General features: G+C 43.1%; 1 protein-coding gene across 5 annotated transcripts in view; it reads left to right on the top strand.

Moving 5' to 3' along the window:
• The window catches only part of src (v-src avian sarcoma (Schmidt-Ruppin A-2) viral oncogene homolog), a 28,805-nt gene extending 2,064 nt beyond the window's left edge, over positions 1–26,741 (top strand). The window contains exons 1-14 of one of the 5 annotated variants that reach the window (XM_056384496.1): positions 1,846–2,419; positions 15,828–16,089; positions 16,192–16,291; positions 17,332–17,349; positions 18,450–18,548; positions 19,689–19,715; positions 19,923–20,026; positions 21,595–21,744; positions 21,866–22,021; positions 22,409–22,588; positions 22,769–22,845; positions 22,964–23,117; positions 23,737–23,868; positions 24,020–26,741. In XM_056384496.1, the coding sequence (XP_056240471.1) occupies positions 2,396–2,419; positions 15,828–16,089; positions 16,192–16,291; positions 17,332–17,349; positions 18,450–18,548; positions 19,689–19,715; positions 19,923–20,026; positions 21,595–21,744; positions 21,866–22,021; positions 22,409–22,588; positions 22,769–22,845; positions 22,964–23,117; positions 23,737–23,868; positions 24,020–24,228 (1,692 nt within the window). In that variant the 5' untranslated portion in view covers positions 1,846–2,395 and the 3' untranslated portion in view covers positions 24,229–26,741. Of the gene's footprint in view, positions 1–1,845; positions 2,420–15,827; positions 16,090–16,191; positions 16,292–17,331; positions 17,350–18,449; positions 18,549–19,688; positions 19,716–19,922; positions 20,027–21,594; positions 21,745–21,865; positions 22,022–22,408; positions 22,589–22,768; positions 22,846–22,963; positions 23,118–23,736; positions 23,869–24,019 lie in introns of those variants that run through there. The other 4 variants (XM_056384499.1, XM_056384497.1, XM_056384498.1 and 1 more) reach the window with 4 other exon arrangements.
• Positions 26,742–27,977: the final 1,236 nt, after the last annotated feature.

Raw genomic sequence — 27,977 nt, 5'->3', positions numbered from 1 at the left:
TCTCAAAGTGGTACGAGATGGTTCATTGTGCTGCCCTCCCAACTGCCAGATTTCAGGCTCCACAGAGGGAACCTAATGCTCCTTGGAATCCCATGAATGCCTTCTAGTGAGAGCTGTAGATGTTTATGTCAGCTCCAATGAGATTGGTGGAAAGTGCAGCTCTTGAGGCTGAAATTCCTGCTAATTGGCAACGTGTCTTTGGACTGGCTCCTTTGTCGTCGTCACCCCCCCTGCCCCCCACCCCCGTGCACACACACACACACACACACACACACACACACCTCACACTGGAGTGTTCTGTCTGTCAGGGTGATACACTGGGCTTGGCATCAATGAACTGCTTGTTTCCGCAGCTATCCGGCTCCGGAGAATCAGCGGCTTCAAGACAAGTCGCTTCCACTTTCTTCAAAAAAAAAAAAAAAAAAAAAATTGCTTTTGTGCGCCTACTCAGAAGAGATGGAAAAGAAGCATTTAGGGGTGGTCTGTAAAGTGTGCCAATCGAGCATTTTAATAGTGACGTGTACATTTGCCTCTGTGCTTAGCTGCACTGAAGTGAACCGAGCAGCTGCATTAAACAGACTCCACTGTAGCCGGCGCTTTGCTGAGTCCATCGTTTGATCTAACGAGTGTCCCACTTTCCTTTAGGTCAGATGAGGATTAATTGGCATTGAGCGCGGAGGACATATTGTAATTGCTGGTGATATTATAAAGAGGAGCAAGCTTATAAGAACAGCAGTAAAAAAAAAAAATAAAAAAAAAGACAAGAAAAAACAATTAGAAGAAGGGATGTCAAATTGTGCACAATGGAGGATGTCAGTAAGTGAGTCAGGGCTCTAATAGTCGTAGTTGTTGTAGTTGTAGTAGTAGTGTGCCACTTCTTTGTTGAAATAACACATGATTCCCCTTTGGCTTCGGAGTACTTAACAAACAAAACATTTGTCTGATGCCAGCGTCAACCCCTCTTCAGTTAGCAAATGAGATGTGCGATAGACTCCGAAGGGGGAGAAAGAGAGAGGGATTGTACAAACGAAAGGGGGGCATGAGATTTGTGATGGCGTCCCGCTGACAAACGCCTTTGAATTTTTCATGTGGCAGATACTAAACTTCTGTTGCTCTGGCCCAGATTCGGTGCTAATTAGTGCCCAGCGACGTTCAAGGGCATACGGTAGAGCATGGGAATGCCAGTGCCACCTGTTCTCTCTCGCTCTTTCTCCCTGTCTCATGTCTCCAGCATCCTGTCAGGCTTTTTTTTTTTATCAGTCTAGCTCTCTCTGTTTTAGTCTTTATGTGTGAGAGTGGCCTAGTTTTGTGTCGGTCATTGTCGTCTCCTTTTCAGTGTTCGCCATTAACCTGAAGGTTGTGTGTTTCACTCCCGTGGAAAAGTGCTACTTTGAAAGCCCACGCTGTATTGTGTTACTACCTGAAATAGTGACCACGGGACAGAAGTGGAAGTTCACGCTGTTCAAACATGAAGCCACAAAGCTGTCCATTGCACCCACGTAGAGGCAGTTGAATGATAAGGATGCAGAACTGAAGCGCTCTGACATATCTCTCCAAGCTCTATGTCAGAAGGGCCTGTGCTTGCCGGCCATTTGAATGAAGTATCTGATAGTGTGATACAGACAAACAGAGGAGGGCTTGTATCCTCCCAGGATCCCTGGCCACTTCCTGTCCCTCTGCTCTGGGAATGGGCCAGGGTGACACAGGCCATGCATCTCCACTCAATCCACCCACTGTTGCCTCTGTGGAAAAGCGATCACTCTCACACCCTCATTCCCATCGCTCCGTGCACATTTCTTGTGACAGGAAAAGCGTCTTTGGCATTTAGAAAGATGCCTCTATGTGTGGCTTTGTGTGGGCGCAGCTGTGCGAGCCCGGTCAGGATGATGAGATGCTGGGAAGAGCACATGCTGCTCTCCCAGCTCTTAAAACGTGAGGCTCTCCATCCATCCTCTGAAAATCGCTGCTGTAGACGTCCACATGGGAGTTTTTATGCAGATCGTGCGCTCGCAGAGATGATCAACCCCGTCAGACTCAACCTCTGGACCAGGCAGATCTTATAATCTTACCAAAACCTGATAACACAAATATGCTTGTGTGGAATTTCCTAAGAAAAGAAGAATCTGCATGAAGAGATGTGGGAACACAATATGATTTCAGTTCTTTTCCACTGAGTCACACGTTGAAGCAGAATCGGAATGAAGAGTGAATGGACAGAAATGTGCCTGGGTCTAATTATTATTGTACTTACCACAGTTGTGTCGATACACAAACAGTTTTTCGATCAACCTAAAATTAATCTGAAAAAATATGATTAATCGGTAAATGAATTGGTAGATCAATTCATAATGGGAATGATCATTGTTGCAGTCGTACATCCAAGTAGCTGAGACTCATGGTCTTTGCATCGATATTAAAGGTGCCAAAAGTAATGTTTTTACCGTCTGATATACTGACTGTGGGAGGTTGCTAAACAATAACTAAACAATGATTCACTCATTACTTTTGCCAAGTACTGTGATTTCTCACTTTCAAATTTGGCTTTTCAGCTCGCAGCCTGTTTTGTAGCAACGGTTCTTCGCTGACTTTAAACGTAGTTGTATTTTTAGCTGGACTGTTGGACAGTGAGCAACTGTGTTTATTATTCCTTTATTGTTTAATATGCTATCGCCCGTCTTTGCAGCAGCCCCGGCGGGGTGAACTTACTGATCTCTAAACTGATAATGTCACTTTATGAATATTCGTGTTAAGTTGCCAGTAGAGGGTGTCTTCCTGTAAAAAAAAAAAAAACAAAAAACGAGCCCATAGGTCGTTTGTGCAGCAGGTTATGAGCCATAGTTACGTTTGGTTGTTAGGCAACATCTAGCGGCCGTAGTAATTATGACAGGAGCAAAGGGAGAAGGTGACGGTGGCGTAGTGTAAAGAGCGACAAAGTCCGCATCAGGAGGAAGTTGTAGTGGATGGATGGTTCAACAAAACAGGGATATGACAGGAGAGCAGTGTGCGATTCCCATGGGAAAAAGAAGCAGTTTAAGTTAACCACGTTTTTATTTTTGTAACCATGGCAACATCTAGTGTTGAGGAAGTACTTATTTTAACCCAAATCACGATCTTTTCCTAGTACTTTTTGTGCCTAAACCTAACCAAGCCATGACTGTTATTATAGTAACCATGGCGACGAAGGTAGGTACTCCGCTCTCAATACAGTCCACGTGTTTTTTATTGTAACCATGATAACCGAGGTCCGGCACGCCTGTCGCCGTAGGGGTGCTATTTCAGGAGACACTCCTATGGGTCTTATCAGAGAGTTGGAAAAAAACAACGAGCTATACGGTTGTTCAGGTTCGAGGACTTATTGTGCCAGTGACCTGCCGATGTGTGTGACGGAGGTTGTAGGAAGTTTTTTTCCCCCTGGTGTCATCCCCGTCCGTCCTGATGTGAGTGCGGATAAGATACAGAGCGGGGGTCACCTTCCTCAGTTTGGTGAACCCACCCCCTTCTGTTTCTCATGAAAGCTGCGACCGAACCGGCAGCTCTCCGCTGATTGCCTCGCAGCCAGCGTCTCCTTCGCTGCCTCACCGCCCCACTGAGCTGCATTTGAATATTGAAATCAGGCCCTGCTGAACAAAGGGGTGGTTTAAAAGAGATGGAGGAAATCACTCCAGTGTTGGGGACCTTGCCCTCCAATCTGTTATGGAAATGTCGTGGCAGGGAGCAGTTATGTTTTGATGATGAAGCGTGACATGGGCACATTTTAAAATTTTAATGGCAAACCCTGGTGGGTGTTTCTGCTTCTCTGTTGCTCTTATTTGTCTATCTCCAAGGAAGCAGGGCCCCAATACTGGGATCTTTGTGTCTTGTTTTCAGTTTGAATTCACCCAAAGCAGCTATAGAAATGTGGAAACAGCAGGCTTTATTTATGCATCTGCACATAAGCACAGAGACCGTGCTGTTCCCCTGCTCTTAAAATGCTGTGTATCATTGGCAGACACTTTCTTTTTCTTCACCCTTAAATATTCTGTTTCGTCAGTGAAGACAACCTCTGTCGTTGTGTACGGATACATATTTTTAAATGATAGTAGAGATCTTGGAGACACAGAAAAGTACTAGAATCAGCTGAGGATCCGTCACAGCATATGGCGCTCTCAGCGTGCGATTTATTTTGTGTTGACAATAAACACAATGAGGTCCACAGCGTTTTCATGGCGGGATGAGCGGCCAGAGTGTGTGTTGCGACCTTGACTTGCATTCTTGTTCTAACATTCTGCGAAACTTGGCTGCTTGACGCTGCGTTCCCCTTTCCCTGACAGATGGTAAAGGGAATGCGTTGGGGTGGGTTGCATGCGTCGCTCGGGGGCAGCCCGCGCATCTGAACATCCTGGGCGGACGGTGTCTCTACCTGCTCCCTGTACATTCCTGCTTAGGGCTGTGTGAGCGGGAGAGAGGTTGAAACTTGCCTTGTCCTGCATTCCTCAGCCATGACTGGGCTCAGTCGCACTGCTGCAACAGACCCGGGAATGCCACGGCACACACACACAAATACACACCTGGCCCACTTTCTCATATTAGAACACGTTTACATGGTTATGCTTAGTGTCTTACACTTCTGGTGAAAAACACTCAATTTTTTACAGTTGTTATTGAAACTTACACAGTTTGATATCTCAGTATACTCTGAAATTAAGGCAAAAATTTAATCACTTTTTTGAGTCAGCAGCTGAAAAAAAATCCTTACGTCTTTTCTGTAATGGAAATCAAATATCGTTCAGAAAGTTCGCCCCAACACTGTTGCAGAAGTTCACGCGTGTTCACTTGTAGTTTGCTTTGCCTTGTGTCCACATCATCCCAAACCAGCTCCATGGGGTTTAAGTCGGGAGACTGTGCTGCTCTTCCATCATGTGAAACCACCATCTTGTTCTCTTCCTCTAATGTTTTAGGTCATTGTCTTCCTGTATGGGATGAACCCCTGACTAACCTGTTGTCCTTTGTTAACTGCCTTTTTCTTGTCAGTTTGACGGCAATATACAGTTGTACTTCCTGCAGAGCAATGTTAATGTAGAATTAATACTTCAGAGGGTGTAGTAACCCTGTCTGTTCATACACCGCCTACAGAACAGAGGGTTTGTTTGTAAGTACCACCTGGGACACCTGTAGGAATTACTTAAAGGCTTCATTTACTCCCACTGCTGCAGAAAAACTGTAAGTTTTCTGCATCATTACTTGTTTCAAGAATTGTTTTTTTTTCAGTTTTTGGTCTTACTTAAATTTTAGTAAAAAATTATTTGAATGGCACATATTTATTTATATAGCAAGTATCAAACTCAGCAAGTGTTTTACAGTGGAGGTGTTCTAAAATTTTTGATTGGCAGTGTAATATACTATGATCCAGTGTTTTATTTAATTTGCTGCTGCTCTGTACATCATATATATGTTTATATTCCCTCTGGGTCAGGCCTTGGATTTCAGCGCTGCACAGATTTCTCTTACTGCCTGGCTGTGCTGATGAGAAGTTAAACAGTGAAAGCCCTGCTTTACTAAAGCATGAGGCACATGGGAGTCTCTGTAGACTCCGGCAGATCAAATGCTTCCTCTTTGAAATGTGATGAGAGGAGGTGAATTTAAGGGTTTGCCATAACTGTGGGCGAGATATAGCTACTCTGAAACATTAAAACATAGGCCTGTGTGATATTACACGTCCTTTCTGAAGGGCTTTGTGAAACTGCATCTCTAATATATTTGTCATAGCATTACCAGTCAAAGACTTTTGGATCCCTGTGTTTTCATGTGTCAGATATCTCTCTCAGCAGGAATGTCTCCCCACCTCTTTGAGTTGACTGCCAGTTTACTAATATTTGGAAAGCAGAAAAATAATGTTCTTCCTCCTCACGTGACAGCGGCTGACACATCAGAGGAATTGAAATCCTTTATTTCCACCATTTCCCTCTGGAAATCTCCTGAAAGGATTGGAGAAAGAATGGGGAAGAGAGCACAAGAGAGAGGGGTGGTAGACTGAGTGTGAGGGAGTAAGACTTGGGGGGGGGGGGGGGGGGGCGCAAAGCCCATGAGGATTATCTTTTTTCTTCTCCTCACTTCCTCCATCTCGCTCCCTCTCCCTCGTCTCCATTTCTCGTTTGAACACATGACCACAGCTCATCAGTCTCAGTTCACATAATGACCATATTTAGATGAGAGCAGCAGAGCAGAGGTGCAGAGAGAAAAGGATGTGAGGACGATGTTGTAGCGAAGCCCAGAAGCAACATAAACCTGGATGTAAGTCAAGAACAGTGGAGCAGATTTCATCAGTACAGTAGTGAACCGTTCCGCCTGTTCTTGGTATTTAATACACCAGAGAGGAACAATACGCTTCTCACACTATCAACACAATACTGTGAATACCTGAGGGTCCATTCACCGCAGCCACAGCTCTGTTGCATGCCACAGATGCCTCAAAGCTCATAGTTTTTAGGAGGAGAGATAGCCGCTGCCGCTACTGCTCCTGTTGGTCTGTATCCAGCATATAGTGACAGGGGAACAGCTGGGAGACCTCGGGCCATAAAACAGTGCATGTGTTTTGACATGAGGTTCACTCGCTCACAATCGGTTAATGTGCCGTTTGACATTATGCTCTCTCTCCTCCTTATAAACATGAAACTGTGAAATGTTTAATTGCGCAATGGTTTGCTTAATGTTGTGGAATTTATTTGCTGTTTCTGTTTCTGCTGTTTCCTCTGCTAACCAGAGGAAATTACAGTAATGTCGTATCACTGTCTCGTCTAAGCCGTCCCCGTCACACCCAGTCTAGGGAGGTTAGTCAAAGGTTTCAGTTGAATTAGGTGCAAGTGAGTACCCACTGTTATTTTTATTTATTTATTTTTACAGTTAGCTACAGTTAAAGATAGCACAGTGACCAAGGATCGCAGCAGTAAGGGTTTCAAAGCAGGACATGTTACGGCTGAACTTTGATGATGTTTCGTCAGAAATGATTGTAGGACACAGACATCCCCAGTGTGAGTGAAGTCACCTCACACACTCTCACACTCTCAGGTACAGTCTCTTACTCTGTATGACGGATGTCATGTGACTTGACAGGTCTGAGCTCCAGACAATCTCTGTGTGTCAGTGTGGAAGGTGGATTTTTGTATTACATGTTTAGGTGTGTCCCACAGTGACGTGGCCTCTTCTCCAGGTTTAATCACAGTGCTGCCTGTGGAACTGGGAAAGTGTTGAGCTCGAGTGTTGCCTTGTGGGCTTTGGCATATTGTAAGGGATGGAGTAGCTGGAGCTGGTCCCAGATGAGAGGAAGGAGAAGACAGAAGATGGAAAGAAGCAGGAGATTAGGCTGTTGGAGATGAATTAAAATGAGGCGGAAAATGTCTCGCACCTCTTCCTGATCTCAGAGGAATGGCTTGACAATTTGAGATGTAAACTTTTTCCAGAAGATGAGCCGGGTTTTGACCAAAAAAGTACCTTTTAGTTTTAGGTACTTTTTTTCCTGAACTAAAAGGTTCCTGTGGCACATTGTTGTCTGTGGCCTAAAGTCCCGGGGAGATTATGTAAGATTATTACTTGACATTACATTATTCACAGCACTTTGAGGATATAACATGAACGAAAATACGGGATAAATTGTGCCCTGTATTCATTCAATACAGGATGCAGCATTTTATTTTCAAATCTGGGACGATCCTGTATTATACATGACGGGTGGTAACCCTAGCCACTCCGGATGTTGTTGTCCTTTATTTTCATGTAGTCCTGTTTCAGTTTTTTTTTTAAACCTTCTCCCGGACTTGTTTCGCGGTGTGGAAAATGTGTTTGCTCACTCGCTGCTCGCTCGCTGCGGAGTTTTAAAGATGGCGGGTGAAATAAAATGCAGTGAGTACTCGACCAGTCAGAAATGTTCAGCACTGCAGACCACACCCCAAGGTTCCTGAATCTTTGGAAAGTACTACCCCCCCGACAAGGGACTTTTTAGGGGGTCGATCAATCACCCCAGAACTATATTTAGACCCTGGTTCCTGAGGTCGAAATGCGCTTAGTTCCTCAAAAGGTTCCTGGTTCCTGGGGAAAGTTCCTGCGGTGGAAACGCGGTTATAGATACAAATATCATATATTTCCCTTAAATACAAGTCTACAACCGGCAGCTGGTTAGCAATTAGCTTAGCATAAAGATTGGAAATAGGAAAATAGCTATCCCGGCTCTGTCCAAAGTAACAGAACCTGCCTACCAGCACCTCTAAAACTCACTAATTTAACAGGTTATATATAGTTTGCAGCTCCCCTCTAAGCTTTAGAGGTGCTGGTAGGTGGATTTTCTTGCCTTTGGACTAAACTAAGCTAATCGGCTGCTGGATGTAGCCTTATATTGAACAGACTGATATAAGAGTGGTGTCAATCTTCTCATCTAAATCTTGACAAGAAAACTTATAAATGAATTTCTCTAAATGTTGAACTATCCCTTTAACAGACAGGCCCACAGATCACCTCATCTAAAATGGCCCAGATATTTTCTTACTGAGCCTCAATCCCAAAATAATTTGATGTATGTCATACTCAGATTAGGAGCAGGGGATAACAGAAAATCCATGAACCTGCAGTTGGTGCCAGCAGTGTTTGTTGTTTGGAAGTGGACAAAAAAATTCCTCTGTAAGCACGGGGTTTAAGATGGAGCGGCCAGCTGCTCGGCTCTGTGAGCCCAGAGATGTCATATGATTTTAAAGTTGGGTTGGCTGTAGCGTTTGGCAAACAAAAGGTGACGTGAACACACTGTAGGTCGCTTTTTTAGCAAAAATACCAGTGGTGAGAAATGCACACACAGACGCAAGCACGCAGTGAAAGGGATAAGGGCTCATAGCCCCTGATCCTATTATAGAAGCCAAAGCACTGCAGGCTCCTGAGAGGCTGAGGAAATGGGTAAACATGATGTTTTTATGGGAATCTTCCTGTGGTAGAACCAAAAACATCATAATGGAAAGAGTTTTTTCAGGTGATCTCACCTTCTCTCTCTTTCTCTGTGTCATCCCTCCCTACCCTCCCCCATTTCTGTTTCTCCCAAATGTTTTCAGGAAGTGACAGACACAGTTCAGAGAGACGGAGTCTCTACTAATCTTGCCTTTTCTTCATCAGTTTCTTCATCGGATAGGCATGCAGTGTTCTCTGAGTGTTTTGGCCCAGAAAATGTGTGTGCAACTATCTGTGGAGTTTGTTGGTTTGTGGAATGCTTGGAATCGCCTCCATGGTAACGGCCGGGCCATGTGTGTGTGTGTGGAGCGGTAAATATTGACTTCACCACCTCCCCATCCCTGTGTCTGTCCGTGGCAGGAGCGCGGGAGGGGGATCGGTACACACGCTTTATCCAGGACTCAGCGAAGTCCTGCCATCGGGGGCGTGTGTTTACCTTCAGACCTCCAAACACAGAGGAGCGTTCAGGTTCACAGTTTGATTCAGTCAAATGCAAAGTAGGTGAAATGCCACCAGCTTTATGACATTGCTCTCTGCTGTGTCACTTCATCTTAGCTCTTTGTAATGATCGACCTAATAGGTAACAAAATAGGAAGTGTGGATGAATACTGGTCAGTTGCGCGGGAGAGGTAATGGTGTGCAAACGCATCCGAGCACCTATTTCCTCTATTCATGTTTGTTGAAGGAGAAGAGAAACAAAATGACATTCAACTACACCAATGTTTGCTCAGAGCCAGGAACCGGCCCACCTGCTGTGGTACATGGTGTGTATTAAGTAACTCAATCAAACTGTGTGACGCTCGTAAACTGTTCTAGGTGATTTTTTTTTTTTGCTGTTTTCCCACAGCAGTTGGATTTGTTGAGACACGATAAGAGAAGTGCTCGGAGGAGTAGCAACAGCAGCAGTAGTTGTGGTTTGACCGGTCTATCCTGTCTTGTCATTGCAGCACCCGTGTTGTTTGCAGGCCCCAGATGGAATGTCATCACAGAGTTTGGCGAATACGATTAGGGAATAGATGTTGATAATCTGGACAGAACAAGCAGGACTGGATTATGCTGCGACTGGTGGCTGTTGACGCAGGAGCCAAAGCCTCCCCACTTTCCCCTCCCCATAGTAATTACATAGAGAGCATTAAGATGAAGGAATACATCCACCAGCCTGACATTAGGATCACATGCACTCGCTCACTCAGGCAAAGACACGTGCAAGCATTCCCTGTAGACACACACACACACACACACACACACACACACACACACACACACACATACTTCCTATCCCCTGTGCTAAATCAGTTGCTGTTGTATGTAAAACCCTTTTGGAATGAGGTTGTAATCGGTCAAGTGTGAGTATGTTTGCACTATTCTGATTTTGACTACGAGTACAGCCTGTCCATTTATCCACTCACGTTCTACATCACACGTACACAACACACACCAGACACACACACACACACACACACACACACACATAACATTTTAAACGTTTGATGTCTGCTTATGCAAATGCAATAAAAAGGGAATGTTATCTCCCTACAGTCTGGCACCTGTTGTTCACTCAGCTAGAGGGAAAGAGGGTGTGCAAAGGACTAACTGTTAATCTGTCTCTGTTATACAGTGCAAGACATGTCCGGCAAATTCAGAATCACATCATCTAGTTTCTTTGCTCCTTGACCGTTACCTTTTACCTGGCCAAGCTCAGGGTGTCCCTCTCACTGTCCAAGTCGCTGTCATTTAGGTGTGTGACTTATTAAGTCAATTTATTTATTTCTTATTTAAAAATAAGGCTTATTAGCATGGTAGAGTTAGCATCCGGTCGCTAAAATGTTCAGCAGCTAGCAGATTAACAGGCTAATAAAACCTAAAAAGGCACTGTCTGTTTGGATAATGTAAAGGCAAATGTAATATCTACAAATGCAGATTTCAGTTGGTTTTCTTGTCTGAGCTAGTTTAATTCATGTTCAAATATTAGGTAGTTTTGCCTCAACCATGTGAATTCCACTAGTCAGATGCTGCAGTGAAGGCAGTTGCTGCTTCTCTGCTAAGCTAGGCTAGTTACCTTTTTTAGAAAGTAGTTTATGTTGCCACTTTCCCTGAATACTGATTAGAGTTTATGTCATATGACAAACCCAATTCACTAAGATGTTGGAACACTAAAACAGATTTTTCAATTACAAGCAAAAGGTTTGTATATTAGCTTTAGCTCAGGCTGTGTCACTTGCTAACCTTAACTAGCCAGGGTGCAGTCACTGCAGTTTGGTTAACCTCTTTTTTCTAGGTCTTACAAATGTAGCTAATATTTTTACGCCATAATATTTTTTAAATTGTAAAGCACAAGTCAGATTATTGTCATAACTTAGTCTTGACCAAATATACTGTCACTGCAAATGTACTGCTGCATTTTAGCTTTGTTGCCTCAATAACCTCAGGTACTGAGCAATGACATGATGATAAAGGAAATTATAGGGCAAACTAGAGTGAGTGTAAATGTCGTGTCAGTAACTCATTAATGATTAAAAAAAAAAAAAGTGTGTAAAGTGTATCCTTATAATACTATGGTCACGATTAAATAAACATCTTTTTTTTCCTTTTAAACTCATGGCTACACAGTCTTCTGTAGGTACTTAATCTTACTCAGGTGACGTCCAAGAACAAATGCAAAACACTCTATTTAATCCCATGTTGCTTTCCCCCAGTGATCAATCATAAAAGGTCAATAGAGAGCAACATTGGTTATTCCTACAGTGTGACACAAATATAAAACGTTAATGCAACAGTTTCATTGTTGTAATGATAGCATTATAGCATAAGATGAATTGTGACCTTTAATCTGTTGCCTGAGGCGTTAAAGACATGCCAAATCTATGTATTAGGCCACAGTCCTATAGCAACAGGCACTGTGAGGTAGAAGTGAGGGGTCTACTGTAGCTGTCATCACAGAATACAAGTCCTAACTTGCCTATTCACATAGCAGAGTTTCACCGTCTCCCTCAGTATTACTTTGAGTTTGCTTCAGCTTCGTACTGGGAAATCTCTCATTAAGACTGCATACAGAACATCTGAAGCTTTTTCAATTTTGATGTTCATGACTGTTTGATCCTTCCCAAAAGATGAAAAGATTTTTTTTAAATGAGCCAGAGCACAGTAGAGTTCATTGCAAAGCCTGTGTTTTTTGGGAGGAAATGGACCAGTGTCATGATTCTGCCCTGACAGACTCCATCTGTGAATGCCACCATCTCCTTTCTATTATTTCAATAAGAGGATACTATTCAGAGATTGTAATTGTTTTCTTTTCACATGAAATGAAAAACCAAATCAGGGATATGCAGCATCCTGTGAAGAGAAGGGGGGGGGGGGGGGGGCAATATTAAAAGACTATTCCCATATACCAAAAGCCCAGGAGACTTAAAGGATTTGGAATTCATTGCCAGATCTTATGCATAATTAAACAAATCCCCCATCCACCTACCCAGCCACACCCCCACCTCGCCAGAGGGATTTTCATGCAGCTCTGCCTCTCCAGACAGTAGGTGCTTGTTACAGTACCTCAGTGCTATTAGCCCCTCATTATCATTAGTTACTGCAGATGATACACACACACACACACACACACACACACAGACATGATTCCACTTACTCTCCTGCAAAACATGACATTGTTTGGCTTCATGACTTCCTTCATTTCCATATTTCCTACTGGCTGTTAGAGCTAGAACACGCAAGGATATCTGGCAGCCTGCAAGCCACAGGCCAATTTTGTGTCTTGATTGTGCCGCCTGCTGTGAGCTGACAAAAGATGGCTTTGTTGGAAACTGAGTGTGAAGAAAGACCAGAGACTCTCTTAATGCCCTGGCTTCATGTTTACTGGGTTCAAGTCTTCCCTTTTTGGGAGTTTTTAGTGTATTTGGCTGGGTGCAAAACTGAATCTGAGAATTGGGACACAATCAGGCAAAGGAACCAATTTCTATTCAACATTAAAATGTGTATGAGGGTAAAATGGGTTTTCTTTCCTTTGTTGACCACATCAGATGCTGTGTCACATGCACAGCCACTGTCCTACATGCATATTCAGTTTAAGGCAAGATTATTGAGGAATGGTATGTCTGCATAATGAGTTATTTAAGTTATCTCACTGAGGCGACATCTCTTGAGTAAAAGCATCATCTGTGTGGATTTGGGGGATAGCTTTTACCCCACCGACGACTGGAGATGAAAGCGGTAGCGTCTGTGCTGCGCTCTGCCTCAAATAGCTTGTTAACCATGCAACCAGTCAGTCTGCTCGGGGAGAACACAAAACACACAAAGAGCAGCTCCCTGAGCCAGCCGTCATCTTTGTGTCTGCTCTCTTGTGTCTGTGTGTGTCAACCTGCCCGCCTGCGCTGTTACACTTACTGGGATGCGACCCCCTTTATGCAGACATGCCCTGAGGGGGGGAGATATCGACTGTCCGGCCCCATTGACCCCTCTTCACTTCCTCGCCCCTCCTCCCCCAGCTCGCCCATTCATGATGCCAACCAAAAATGAACCCCAATGTTATGCTCCCCTCCCCTCCCTTGCTCCTCTCCTCATCTCATTTCCTTGCTGCCTGTCTGTGTCTGTTATAATATTTATCTCTGAGCTGCATCACGGCTCCTATGGATGAGCTCACATGTGCACGTGCACACACTGTACATCAACAGCATTCACCTAAACTGACACCAGTAAAAATCTAGTCTCCTGTGTTGCTTTTGCTCATTCTGCTCATTGTCATTCTGTTGAAAAGTGCTGGGCGAGGTGGGGACTGAGCAAGCATCCAAAATGACCGACAAGAACCAGTGACAGCCTCACTAATTTCCCTTGTGTGGTTAGCGAACTGTGCTCTTCTTTGTGCCACACATTTTCCACCATATGTCACTGCACTGCGCTGACTGCCTGCTAGCCTGTGCGTCGTAGCTTGTCTCTTGTTTAGGATTAGACTCTTTGCTTGTGAATGAGACCGGGCTCACTCCGGTGTCAAGGTCCAACAGATGCATGGCCTCCAAAATAGCAACAGTCAGACAGGGGATCTCGGCAGAGGGGCCGGGTATAGCCTGACACTCACCCGCATCCACTGTGACCCTTATCTGCTTATCTCCCGAGCCACCCCACCTTAATGTTTTCTGTAAATTAGCATTTCCTAGCGGACTCCCTGCGGCTATATCTACCCATGATAGCACAGGCTTGAGTCCCTAAATTATCCTTGGCTTAGTATAATGAATTTGCTGCACTAAGCTATGATTAGAGCTACTTCATGAGCCTGAGTGGGCGGGGAAGCTTCAGAAATGAAGAGGCACAAAGAGACAAAAAAAAAGTCCAAACCTGCCCTCTTGACCTTGGCCTGTTCTCATCAGGTCTTGGCTCAGTATCTTAAATATTGCCAATTACTGAAAACTCACTGATGTTGAACACTGTTATAACTGATTCCCTTTTAGTCTGTCTGTAACCACTTCACTGACACTGCTTTACATTGAGCAGCATGAAAAAATAAAAGCCATGTTCAAGCTATCTACAGTTAATTATGGATCAGTAGCTGCAATAAAGAGTTGCAGCTAATGATTCATTATCAGTTAATCTGCAGTTCTCCTCAGCTCCATGGAGCGTTTTAACATCTTTCGGTGCTTTGTTTTGATTTTTCTGGCATCAGCTTCAATGTTTTGGTTCATTCTCACATCTCTCTCCAGCCTTGTTTTTCCAGACGCAGCAGGGAGCTGTTTTCAGCAAACAAGCTCTGATAAAACTAATGTTCACTACCTCCCCAGCACCAAATGGCAGAGTTAGCAACAAGCTGGTAAACATGCATTTTGCTGCTAAAGAGCCAGATGTTTCCCTCAGGAGTTGGTGGAGACAAAAAAAAGACACATGTCTCCAAATAAATAATAATGTTGTTCTGTGTCTGCTGAATCTGTAAATAGGCAAATGCTAACACATTCAGCGCAACAACTTTTAATATTGTGTTTACATCTTGTTCTGCTGCCCCCAAATGGCCAGAGATAGATTATTTGTTTAGTCTATAAAATGTTTAAATTCATCACAGTCATCTCCAGTTTGACTATATTGTCCAACCAGCAATCTAAAACCCACAGATTTCAACCCTAAGAGTTCACACTGGAAGCTAGAACCATTGAATGTTTGGCATTTCCCTTTGATAACTGAAATAAAAAAATAATAGATCATCTAAAATTGTACTTGATTAAGTTATTTTTTTCAGCACTACTACAAACATAAATAGGCCAGCAGTGTTTCGCTCCCACGTAATGACTTAAATGAGATGGATGTGAATGGGGTTCGGTGGGAGCTCTGCTGAATAAATAAACGAACTCATCTGTAAATGATCAGTGTGAATAAAACCAAAAGAACGACTATGACACCACAAAATGCCGGAGCATTTATCTGTCTGTGCATCTGCGTCAGACACATGTGCATGCAGGCATGTGCCACATGTCGGCTGTGTGTGTGTGTTTGGGTGTGGGCGTGGATATGTGTGTGGATGTGTGTGTGTGTGTGTGTGCTCTGCTGGTGGCAGTGTGGTGAAGTGGATCTCATGTCTGTGTTGAAACCGAAGAGTGGCAGCTGCTCCACTGTCCGTGGGGACTTTTGCTTCTTGTGGTCTACATAGCAGTGTGTCTCTGTGGCTTTAGAGCCACGGTCTGCAGTCCGTCTCTGGTTTCTGCATCTGGCCTTGTGGCAGTTGGAGGAATGTTTCCAGAGAATGTTTTCTACGGAAATGACATAAGTCTACTTGATGCAAAATGATGATGTAATTTATCTCGCATTGAAATGGAATTTTAATTAAGTTTTTTCTTCATCTGCAGTCTCATAGACTTCTTTCTCTGTCTGTGCATGCACAGGCCTTGGCCATGGGGGGATCCAAGAGTAAGCCCAAGGAATCAAGCCAGCGAACCCGCAGCCTCGATGGCAACCTCAGCTCTGGAGGAGGGGCCGGCGGCCACCACCTCAACTCCAATCAACAGTCCTTAACACCCAACCGCAGCCCTACTATGGATGGAGGTCTCAGTGGCAATCAGTCTATGGCCAATAACGCAGAGCTGGCCCTGTTTGGAGGCGTGGACAATAACAGCGTCACCTCTCCTAACAGAATCACACTAGCAGGTGAGAACCTCAGCTCAGTGACTCAGTCTCTGTTTTAACTGTTTGCCCTGCATGTGCAGTACGCAGCTCTTTGATAAAAGACAAACTTTCTTGTTCTACCAGGAGGTGTGACGACCTTCGTGGCTTTGTATGACTACGAGTCTCGAACAGCCTCAGATCTGTCTTTCAGGAAAGGCGAACGTCTTCAGATAGTCAACAACACGTAAGGAAAACTCAGAAAAGAATCGCACATCCCTTTTTTTGAATACTCTCTGTCTCCTCTGTTATTTCTAAACATGAATACGCTCAAGAATAGTCACTTTTTTTTTTTTTTACTCTCGATGAAGAGTAACTGCATATAGACACATCTGCAGACCGGCTGAGTTGCTGCTCAGTTGTCTGACTGGCTGCTCTGCTCCTCCAAATGTGACCCCATCTCTCTGAAACCTCCGATTACCAAAGGAACGCCTCAGCAAAGCTTTATTTTTGTGTCAGCTGACAGGTTTCTGCACAAACTTTGCTTCATTCACCAAAAGCTTCACTGAGACTGATTAGGTCTCCTTGCTCAGTCCACCTCAGTAAGGTCATGGCCGTGTTTACTGCCACATGTAACTCCTGAGATTGCGAGACCTAGTTACTCAATACAAATCTAACCTGTTTAAGCGGGAGACATGCTTGTTTCCAAAACAGGGTGCTTACTCTATGAATCAATAGAGGTGCAGTGAACCATATACTACAGTGCTGCACCCCCAGTGCTCTTGCCTAGTTACAAACTACTGACCTAGAAGGCAGGCAGCTGAGGACAATAGTGGATTATCGCTGCATCTGGCCCCTTAAGCCAAAGACCTGTTTCATTATTGGGTCAAGTGCACCCAGAATCCATGAACCAACTCTAAGATTAGTTAACTGGTTATCACAGTTCTGATTGGTGCAGTTAAATGTAATACTATAACCATGCACAGTTATCTGATAGGCTTTTGTTATGATAATAATATTTTGTCCCCTGCAAGTTTTTCTCTTAAACCCCTTTTTACCTCATTCTTGTTCCCCCATCATTATGTAATGGTTTAAATATTTTAGATTCATAGCTTTATCATATGCACTGTATTGGTCGTTTTATGAGTCGGTTCTGTGTACTCTGCTATTCTGCCACTGTTCATAACATGCTCTCTGTATTCCTTTAACCTCCTTCTTTTTCACTGCTTTCCCTTTCATCTCTCTTTTTTTCCATCTCTCCGTCACAAACCATCGTATTTTTTACAGGAGGAAGGTGAACTGCAGGTTTGTTGAAGCTTCTCTGGAATTGTATTTGAACCGTGCCGTTTGTCTGCCTGTGTGTTTGTATCACCTAAAGCGTATACTTTTGCACTATAATACCACTTCGCTAGAAAATGCACAAACCACATAACTCTTGCTCATGCCCCATGATCCCTTAGTACAGTAGGGGGAGTTAGTGCAAAGCCTTGCAGCACTATAATCAATGCAGGCCAGCTTGAGGCAATTCATGTACACAAATCATGAGTTTACTTTAAAGGTCCCATATGTTACATTTTTCCAATGTTTTAATTGAAGTGCTGATCCATAAGAAGATATATTTGTGGTTTTAAGAACCAAAACCATCTCAGTATAGTTTTACATCTCCTCTCTCAGGCTTCTCTCTGGAGCTCTAGTAACAACAGGTCGGTTCAGGCTCAAAGCCTCTCTTCTGATTGGCTGACTGGTTTCTGAGTGTTCGTGAAAAGATATAGCAGATTTCAGGTAAACACTCAGAGAAACCAATTCCCGCGAGCTTGGATGGTGAGTCCAGGTGGGCTGGGCTTGGGGTATGGCTGAGGGTGGTGACTGTTTTGTTGTGACATCACAGAGTCACAGAAGTCTGTGGACTGATAGCTTTGATACTTTCACAGTATTAATATAGAACATAGACCTGTGTTTTAATCAAAAAAGACATGGAAATCTCACTTACAATACAATATGGGGCCTTTAAATTTCTAAGTGAATCTAGTGCTGCAAAGCTACTGCAGCTCACTCCCTGGTAATGTTTAGGATACGAGCACCATCCCTCCCTGTTGTCATACCCACATGAATGCATGTATGTATATAATTATGTAACTTCCAATTATTTTTTTTCACAACAGTAGAGACATTTGGGCTTATATTTATCAAGCTTCTCCGTGAGTTATTGTAGGAACTGCTTGATTTGAATTATTATGGTAGTTTCACTCAAAAACACAAAGTGGATGTTAGGTCTGTATGACTCTGTCTATGCTCTGAGACACTTGATAAACACCAGCCCTAAAAGTCATGAGGAGTGTTTTATTTGTGTTCTGGATGTGTGATGAGCCTCGGTGAAGCTGTGTGTTACCGTTTCATCGTTGCAGAGAAGGGGACTGGTGGCTGGCGCGCTCCCTGACCACTGGAGAGAGCGGTTATATCCCCAGCAATTATGTGGCTCCATCTGACTCCATCCAGGCAGAAGAGTAAATCCCTCCATTTTTTTTTTCTTGCTCTGTTTCTTTTATCTGTTTTTCACCAAGTGCACAGAAGAATTAACACTCAAATGTTGGGTTCTTAAGATTTTCTCTAGCTTCTTGTCTCTATGTGAATTTGAAAATGAGCTCTTAAAGGAATAGTTTAACATTTTTGGGAAATATACTTATTAGAGTTAGATGAGAAAATCAACACCATTCTTGGCAAATATGGAGCTATAGCCAGCAGTCAGTTAGCTTAGGATAAAGACTTGAAACAGGGTGAAACAATTAGCCTGGCTCTGTCCAAATATAACAAAATCCACCTACTAGCACCTTTAAAGCTCAATGAATAACACGTTATAGCTCATTTGTTTAATCATTGGATGGCACGGTGGAGCAGTGATTAGCGCTGTCGCCTCACAGCAAGAAGATTCTGGCTTCAAACCTCAGTTCAGCTAATTAGAAACTGTAAATTGCCCAAAGGTGTGAATGTGAGTGTGAATGGCTCTTTGTCAGCCCTGTCATGGACTGGCAACCTGTCCAGGATGTCCCCCGCCTCTCTCCCAATGTCAGCTGGGATTGGCTCCATTCCAGCCACAGCCCTCAAAGGATAAGCGGTATAGGTGATGGATGGATGTTTAATCAATACAAAACCTGAAGTATAAAAATGACAATTTGTGGTTTTTACGGACATTATGTGCCAGACTATTTTTTGGCCGGCCACAGTAACTTCCTAGAGTCTCAACTGGATGTCTGGCAAGCTCACAGTGACAACAAGACTCCTGGAAGTCACTGCACCCGGCTGAGAAATAGTCCTGCACATAAACCTCCTGCTGGTGGGCAGATTCCTTGGGACAGAGCCAGGCAAGCTGTTTCCCTCTGTTTCCAGTCTTTATGCTAAGATAAGCTAACTACTTTTCTGTAGCATCATATTTACTGAATCAGAGCAGCATCAGTCTTCTCATCTAAGTCTAGGTAGAGTATTTCCCAAAATGCATAATTATTCCTGTATAACATTTACTGCTTTCTATTCCTGGAGGGCATGCACTGCTAATCTTAACATGCTAACCTGCTTTCTTCTACGATTGAACTCACAAACTAACTTTTTGTAACACCTCCATTTCTCACCTTTGCCTCCTGCTCCACCAGTCATCTCAGACTGACTATAGAGTCCAGGTAAGCAGCTGTCGTACTGTAGGCATTCATTTGCTATGCATCTGAATTGGCATCATGCAAAGACAGAATATTACTTTCTGAAACTGAAAAGCAAAAACTCACCCTCGCTTCATTATTCCTTCTCTTCCACCCACATATATCTTCTTCTCCCCTTCACCAACCTGCTGTGTGTCTCATGTTGTTGTTTGTTACTCTCAACATCACCAGGTGGTACTTTGGCAAAATCTCACGCCGTGACTCTGAGAGGCTGCTGCTAAGTTTAGAGAACAGGAGAGGGACTTTCCTGGTGAGAGAGAGTGAGACCACCAAAGGTAAGTGTGTGGACCCTTATACAGAGAAGCAAACTCATCATTAACTCTGCCTCTCAAACCTCAGAAGAGTTCCGACCATAGACTGTAAATAAAGATGGACATCGTTGCTATGACGACATATGACGGTTTTAAAGCTCGAGCTAGAGTGGGCTGCTCCGCCGCCACATACCATTTAGCCATTAGCTAAAGTTGTACATTTTAACATGGAAGTCTATGGGGATTCATCCTCAAGTGGGCATTTGAGGAACTGCAGTTATGTGTTGGCTTCAATTTTCAGCCCTAGAAGATGCTGCTTGGTTTGGAAGAAAATTTCTTCATAGCAGTGAGTTTTGAGAATTGTAGAATATCAAAAGTTGGCTCAGAGACAGTATTATTCCTGTTTCCTTTCCTTACTTTAAGGCACTTAAAGTGTGGTCGCTAATATTCCTCAAGCTAAGAGAAATAACTTGTTCTGATTCTAATTCAGATTTTTAAAAAGTATAATTTTAATATAATGCTAAACCTCAGTATTGCACCCTTATCAAAAGACAAAAAACAGAGCAACTATTTTTAAAGAGGTTATCAATTTTGGCATTTTCTAACAAAAACCCAGGTGATTCTTAAAATTGTAGAATTTTTCTTTGTAACAGAGAATGAGAAAGTGAGCTCGTAAAGGTGAAAACCCTCAGGACCTAAGGAAGTAGACGTAATTATTTAGTATAAAGAAGTGATTTTTCATATATAGTAGTGTTTTCGTGGGCTTCTTCGTGTTCTTTTTACTGAACTCACCATGAAGCGCAGTTTGAATTCTGTGACAGGTCTTAATAAAAATGCACGAGGAGAATAAAGCAAACTCTTTCTAGCAGTAAGACAGGACACCCTGCCGCTCTCTGTTCGCCCTAACGCACCGTGTCGCTGGTGTGGCAGTGTGGGTACAGAAGAGAGACGAATCAGGCAGATGGAAAAAGGTTGGATGTGACGCCTGCGGGACTCAGTCTGGAGATAGTTCTGATAGGCATCTGCTGCTGCAGCAAACACAGATCTTATGGGATTCTCCAGCTCTGTGTGCTTGTGTGTGTGATGTGCGTACATATGTACATTACTGGATTCCTATTCTGGGATATGTATATAAACTCTGCATAGCATGAGAAAAGGGACGAGGTGGGTAAGGGGGGACGGATATCAAGGAGATGGGTGAGCAGGAGCAGGGGAAGAGGTACTGGGTGGGTGAGGCAGACAGAATTAGGTCAACGTGGAGCTGAGGCTGAGGACTGTACAACCACAGGCCATAACACCCAGTTCAAACATCAAGAGAAGGGAGAGGCATCGCCTGGGGCTGCCCTGTGAGTCACACTGGTTTTTCACTTGAGCAACACTGCCCTCTGGTGGCGGAAGAAGCAAAATGTCCCCAAAAATCAACATTATTCTCTCTTTTTATCCAACGGTTTTATCAGGATTCAATTTGCTCCTATTTTTTTTTGTGATTTTACGTCAAATTAAAAACATAATATAATTTCATCCAGGCAATGTGAATCAGACATTTCTTGACATCATGCCTTATCATGTTGTTCTGCTGTTCATCTCTCCAGGTGCCTTCTGTCTGTCTGTATTGGACTATGATAACACCAAAGGGCTGAATGTGAAGCACTACAAGATCAGGAAGCTGGACAGCGGAGGCTTCTACATCACATCGCGCACACAGTTCAGCGCCCTGCAGCAGCTCGTCAATCACTATCGCAGTGAGTTCACCACACATGCGGTGCTTCTATTTCTCATATTTCTTTATTTAGTCAGATACAGATTATCCTGTTTTCTAACCACATTCCCTGTCTTCACTTGTACCCCCCCCCCCCTCCCCAGAGCATGCTGATGGGCTGTGTCACAGTCTAACAGAAATTTGTCCTGTGCTGAAGCCTCAGACACAGGGACTAGCTAAGGATGCTTGGGAGATCCCCAGAGAGTCCCTCCGTCTTGACCTCAAGCTCGGACAGGGCTGCTTCGGAGAGGTCTGGATGGGTAAGCTGTGTTTTGATCGATTTCTTGAACCTCCAATACTCTACAACTAAAAAAAAAAAATAGACTTCTGCAGGCTGTCTTTCTGTACTTTCTGTTTCCTCATCACAATGCATCACACATACGTCATGGTCCTGGTCAGTAGGCCAGATTTTTCAGCAATTGTTTTAATTCTTCACAAACACAGTAGCAATGCAGATTTACAGTATGTTCACATTTAGAACCCATCAATTACAGCACGTATCTGTTGTGATATGTGATCAATAAATTCAGTTTTTAAGAATTTTAAAGGGAAGCCAATGCTCCTTTGTTAGGCATGTTATTAATTCTCTACGCTGGAAGTTAATGAATTGATTGAGTTGTAACAATCGATGCTGATATATTTATCAGGAACATGGAACGGTACAACACGTGTGGCGATCAAGACCCTGAAGCCCGGCACCATGTCCCCTGAGGCGTTCCTCCAGGAAGCTCAGGTCATGAAGAAACTGAGACACGAGAAGCTGGTTCAGCTGTACGCGGTGGTGTCTGAGGAGCCCATCTACATCGTCACTGAGTATATGGGGCAAGGTCAGCGTGGACTGATTCTAGTGTTATCTTTAAAAATGTAGTTATATTTAATCAAAACAACACAACAAAAATCTTTAATCAAATTCACATTGAGGTTGCACATCAGGAAACTACCACTAAATAAAACATAACTGCTCCAACAGTGTCATATTAACCTGCTGTGTGTGTCGCTGCTAACAGGTAGCCTACTGGATTTCCTGAAAGGTGACATGGGTAAGATGCTCCGCCTCCCCCAGCTGGTGGATATGGCCTCACAGGTCAGCAAAAACATTATAATAGTTTGCCACTGTATCACTTTAATCCATTCAGAAATACTGTATATATGGAGTGTCTTCTTGTAGTGTTGACAATCACAGAACATTGCCTCTTTCCCAGATTGCTTCGGGGATGGCGTATGTGGAGAGGATGAACTACGTTCACAGAGACCTCAGAGCTGCTAACATCCTGGTGGGAGATAACCTGGTTTGCAAAGTGGCTGATTTTGGTCTGGCTCGCCTCATTGAGGATAATGAGTATACTGCCAGGCAAGGTAAGAGCACAGGAAGGGGTCGCAGGTTAGCTTATAGCATCTGCTTTATTTACATCGTTTCTCCGTCTCCATTTGTCCGTCCATCCATCCCATTCTCCTGAACGCGATATCTCAGTAACACCTTGAGGGAATTTCTTCAGATTTGGCACAAAAATTCATTTGGACTCGAAGATGAAGTGATTAGAAATTTGGTGGTCAAAGGTCAAAGGTCACTGTGACCTCACAAGACACGTTTTTGTCCATAACTCTTAAATTCATATGCTAATTATGACACAAGGTAACAGAAATGTCTAACAGGATAAAATGAGGAAGTGATGACATTTTATATTCAAAAGGTCAAAACACTTCTTGCCATTATCCAACCATGCAACTCTGTAACTTTGCTGGTGGAAGGAAACCAGGAAAAAAATGAAAAAGCTTGGAAAAAATATATAATTTTGTGTAAAAGAAGCAAATATGTTGGTCTTAATCACACCAGATTTTACTGATGTAGCGTCTGTGGTTATTTGGGGTTACACCTCAGGAAGCATTATGATTTATGCAGTAGATGTGAGATATTGTCTCACTCTGTGCTACAGTGATCTAATTTTAACCTGCTGATAAACCCGTCCTCTTGCAGGGGCCAAGTTTCCCATCAAGTGGACAGCTCCTGAGGCTGCTCTGTACGGCCGCTTCACCATTAAATCTGACGTCTGGTCGTTTGGGATCCTGCTCACTGAGCTGGCCACCAAAGGCAGGGTGCCCTATCCAGGTAAGGATTGTTTTATTTTTTATTTCAGGCCTTGTGACAGTGCACGGAATTAGTCTGTTTATTTTCGATTGAGAACATGCAGTGCTTTTATCATCAGAGTCGGGTAGAAGTTTCAAATTGAGATCATCCTATCTTTGTTTTGCCCTCCCAGGCATGGTGAACCGGGAGGTGTTGGACCAGGTGGAGCGTGGTTACCGGATGCCGTGCCCAGCAGAGTGCCCCGAATCCCTGCACGAGCTGATGCTGACCTGCTGGAGGAAAGAGCCAGAGGAGAGGCCCACCTTCGAGTACCTGCAGGGCTTCCTGGAGGATTACTTCACCTCCACCGAGCCTCAGTACCAGCCAGGAGAGAACCTGTAACTGGGCCGAACGTGGATATGTGCATGTGTTACGCATGCGCAAAAACTGAGCATGTGCATCTGCTTTTAGAGTGCATGGACCAGTGTGTGTGTGTGTATACAGTAGAAAGCCGACAGCAATCTGGGTACAATCAGTAACTCTCTGACGTCAGGGATCGTCAGCGGGACATCAAAACAATCAGCGACATTCAGTTCCTGCCTCTTTCCAAAGTCATTGTCACACTCCCCACTGTGTCAGCCAGTCAGAGAGGGACTATTTTCAGAGGAAGAGACTATTACTTGTTATACAATGCTTTTTTTTGTCAATCAAATCAACGGCCTATACAGCCAAGCAGGTTTTTCTACCTTCTTTGTGTTTGTAAGGTGCCCTTATAATATACAGTACATCCCCCAGACGCTCCTCCTGTATTAATTCATGACTGACTGACTGATCTTGTAGTTTCCCAGCTTCAATGACACCAGACTAAAAGACTAAAAGACTAGTAACTTTGGATACAAGTACTGTCCTGCTGAAAGCGCCACTACAGGATTTCTATTTTACTACACTTTCTGTGGGATCCAATTCAAAACACATGCTCAGACTTTGTCTTCCATTTTGTCACATGAGAAGCAACTGTTGGGGGATGTACATTAAATTTCCAGGATATTGCGAATCATGAATTTTTTTGTTATTAGACCATTAGACCTGGATCAACTGGAAAATGTTCTGGTGAACATTTTTACACCCCCCCCCCCCCCCCGCAACAAGTTTGTCGACTGCTGTGAGATTCTGAATGAGGCTAACACCCTTGATTCCCATCAGTGTGTGTGTGTGTGTGTGTGTGTTCGTGTGCGTTCGTGTGTGTGTGTTTGTGTGTGTGTGTAGTAGTCTCACACAGCATCATACAGCTCGACGCAAAGAAGAGGCGAGGCAGAGTTTGTCTCTCTATTTTCTCATTGTGACTTTTCTTACAAACGAAATGCTACTGATCACCAACAGTCGTCTCACGACGGAGGTGAACTCAAGTTCTGCTGCAAGGATTTTTGTGCCAATGAAAAATCTCTTTTTGTACTCTACTTAAAAAGTGTATTTTACTACTCTGAACTTTTCTTACAATGAATTCTGAGATGTAAGTGGAGGATATGCTGTTCTCCTCAAAGGATAATCCACTGTTTTCAGATCCCGTGCACCTGTGTACAGAACCGACAGGCTCACCATCGCGGTTTCAAGGTGTCGATTTTGTTTTTTTTTAAGGATTGAAATTAAAATCAGGTGAATTTTTTTCATGCCTCCACATTAATATGAATCTATTTTTTAATCAGCCTCAGTACTTCCCCAATAATTGGTGCATCTGTGAGCACAATCTTACACTGGAGATCTTGTTTCTGTTGTGGTGACGCCGTCCTCCAGCCTGTAGGGGGCAGACTAGGAGCTTTCCCATAAACAGCATGTATAGCAAATAAATTGGCATCTTGAAACTTAAATGTAAATATCCTAATTTTTTATGTATATACCACCTTTATAATTTATTCCTTTTAAAATAACCCAATTGTTTATTTTTCTGTCAGCATCAAACTTTAATGTTTATGGTACTTTTTATGGGTTAAATAACATCTGACAGTAATGATATTAAATGAATATATATATTATAGAAACACTTTTACATTACAAGTATGTTTTTTTTTTGTGCATGTATTTCTGTGAAACCTTATCTCGGATGTACATTTTCAATATGACTGACAAGAACTGGTGAGCTGGCTCCATATTCCCTGACTCACCTGTTTGAAGAAACTGCTGGATACTGATCAAATACCAGCATCACTCTTTCCCATAATGCAATCAAAACCTCAGATGTTTACATCGTGATAATCTTCAGAACTTGTTGGTGCTGCTTCAGAGGCTGGGAAATGAGCAGGTAATCAAGTGTCATTCTTGTCTGTTTTTTTCTGGGTACACCTGAACCAGCATACTGTCTGTGTGCGTATGTCTGCATGTGTGTGTGCGTGCGTGTGTGTGTGTGTGTGTGTGTGTGTGTGTGTGCGCGCGCTGCCATCCTCTGTACTTCCATGATCATTCAACATTGCGATCAGCCTCTCCAACTTAGATTTAAAAAAAAAAGCACTTGTGATTACGATTCAATAATCTTCAGTAGATCATGTGACTGCCAGACGTGGAAGCAGCTTGATATGTGTATAGTGTCGACCGTGTCCCGTGGACGTGGATCACGCCACGTTGATCTGCATAGGGGGCGGTCAGGTTGTTTGGCATCGTCACCGGTGTCAGAGAATGTCAAGGAGCAAGTATGGAAAAAGTGCACATAAAGGGTCATATTGTCTGCACGCAGCCTCGCTTACAAGCCAAGGACATTTCCTGTGGGGTTCTGTGGGTCTCCTTTCTGGCTATGCAGATATTTTACTATATATACTCTTTTCTACTGTATTCAATGGGGATTTTCAGATTAAAAAGCTCTGTTAAATCCTACTGAATACTGTTACAATATGAAAGTTTGTTTGAATAAAATTTGTATATTGCCAGCTTCTTTCTTGTCTTGTTTATTTCCTGAATGAAAGGTGATCAGGAAACACTCACTGAGCTGAGTTCACTGTGTTTGCTGTTCAGGTGAATCATTAAAACTGTGATCAAAGGTCAATACAAGTGCTAGACACACTTTTTTACTTTCATTATTGCTACACCAGTTGAAAAAAAAATCTCATTGAGTGTGAGAGTTTTTAGCAGATTTTTCCCACATTCAGCTGCAGTTTCAATGATGTTAGGACCAAAATCAACAATAATCTTAAAATAAAAAGGCAACTCAACCAAAACCATGAAGGAACTATAATGTATAGAGAATGAAAGAAAATTTGAGCAGAAAGTCACTCATGTATACTTGCTGCATTTTATTTTAATGCTTTTTATTGGCCTTTTTTTGTCGCCTGTGTCTGAAACTATATCTGTGAAATGTGCTGTACAAATTAACTTTACTTTACTTACTTATATTTAATTTTTTTCAACTGATATCAGGTTCTGTGTGTAAAATCTTAATCTGCAGAGTAACCAGTAGCTACAGCTGTCAAATAAGTTTAGTGGAGTAAAGAGTACAATATTTACTAGTAGAAGTATAAAGATGCAGAAGAACATAAGTAAAGTGCAGTTACCTCAAAACTGTTTACACTGTATTTTTTTTTTGGGGGGGGGGGGACTTGTGGAGATGCCCACTCCTCTTAAACAGCTCAAAATAACATACCAATTCATTATATGACAACGTGTTTCAGCAGTCAGACACGAGCTCTGTTTGAGGTTGCAGAGACACCAGCTGTAAAAGATGGTTAAATAAAGTAAATGTTCCTCAGCTCTGTGTCTGTGACTGGTGCCGACAGGACTTTTGACTCAGCTCACTCCTCCCATATCCTGAGTTTGTTGGAGGTTGGTAACAGTTAGGTTACAGTTATAGGAAGTTGATTTCACAATCATTATTCAGGCAGCAAATGATCTTTTGAAGTAATCATAATCAATTCATCATTCAGTCTACAAAGTGTCAGAAAAGAAATGCCAGTCATAGAGTCCCCAGGTGACATTATGATGTAATTGTGAAGCACTTGTACTTTACTGAGTATGTTCATTTTCTCCTGCTTTATATTTCTATTCCACCACGTTTAAGAAGAAAATACAGTGAGTTGTTAAAGATTAAATAAACAGAGTCACTTCTCCCCAAAAAACAGTGTCTGGTCGACGCCCTGGGTCACATATCAGATGTCTTTGAGTTGTTGCAG

Source organism: Seriola aureovittata, chromosome 9, assembly GCF_021018895.1.
Source record: "Seriola aureovittata isolate HTS-2021-v1 ecotype China chromosome 9, ASM2101889v1, whole genome shotgun sequence".
Taxonomy (NCBI): Eukaryota; Metazoa; Chordata; class Actinopteri; order Carangiformes; family Carangidae; genus Seriola; species Seriola aureovittata.
Note: the sequence above shows the minus strand (reverse complement) of the source record. Positions and strands in the feature narration are given on the sequence as shown.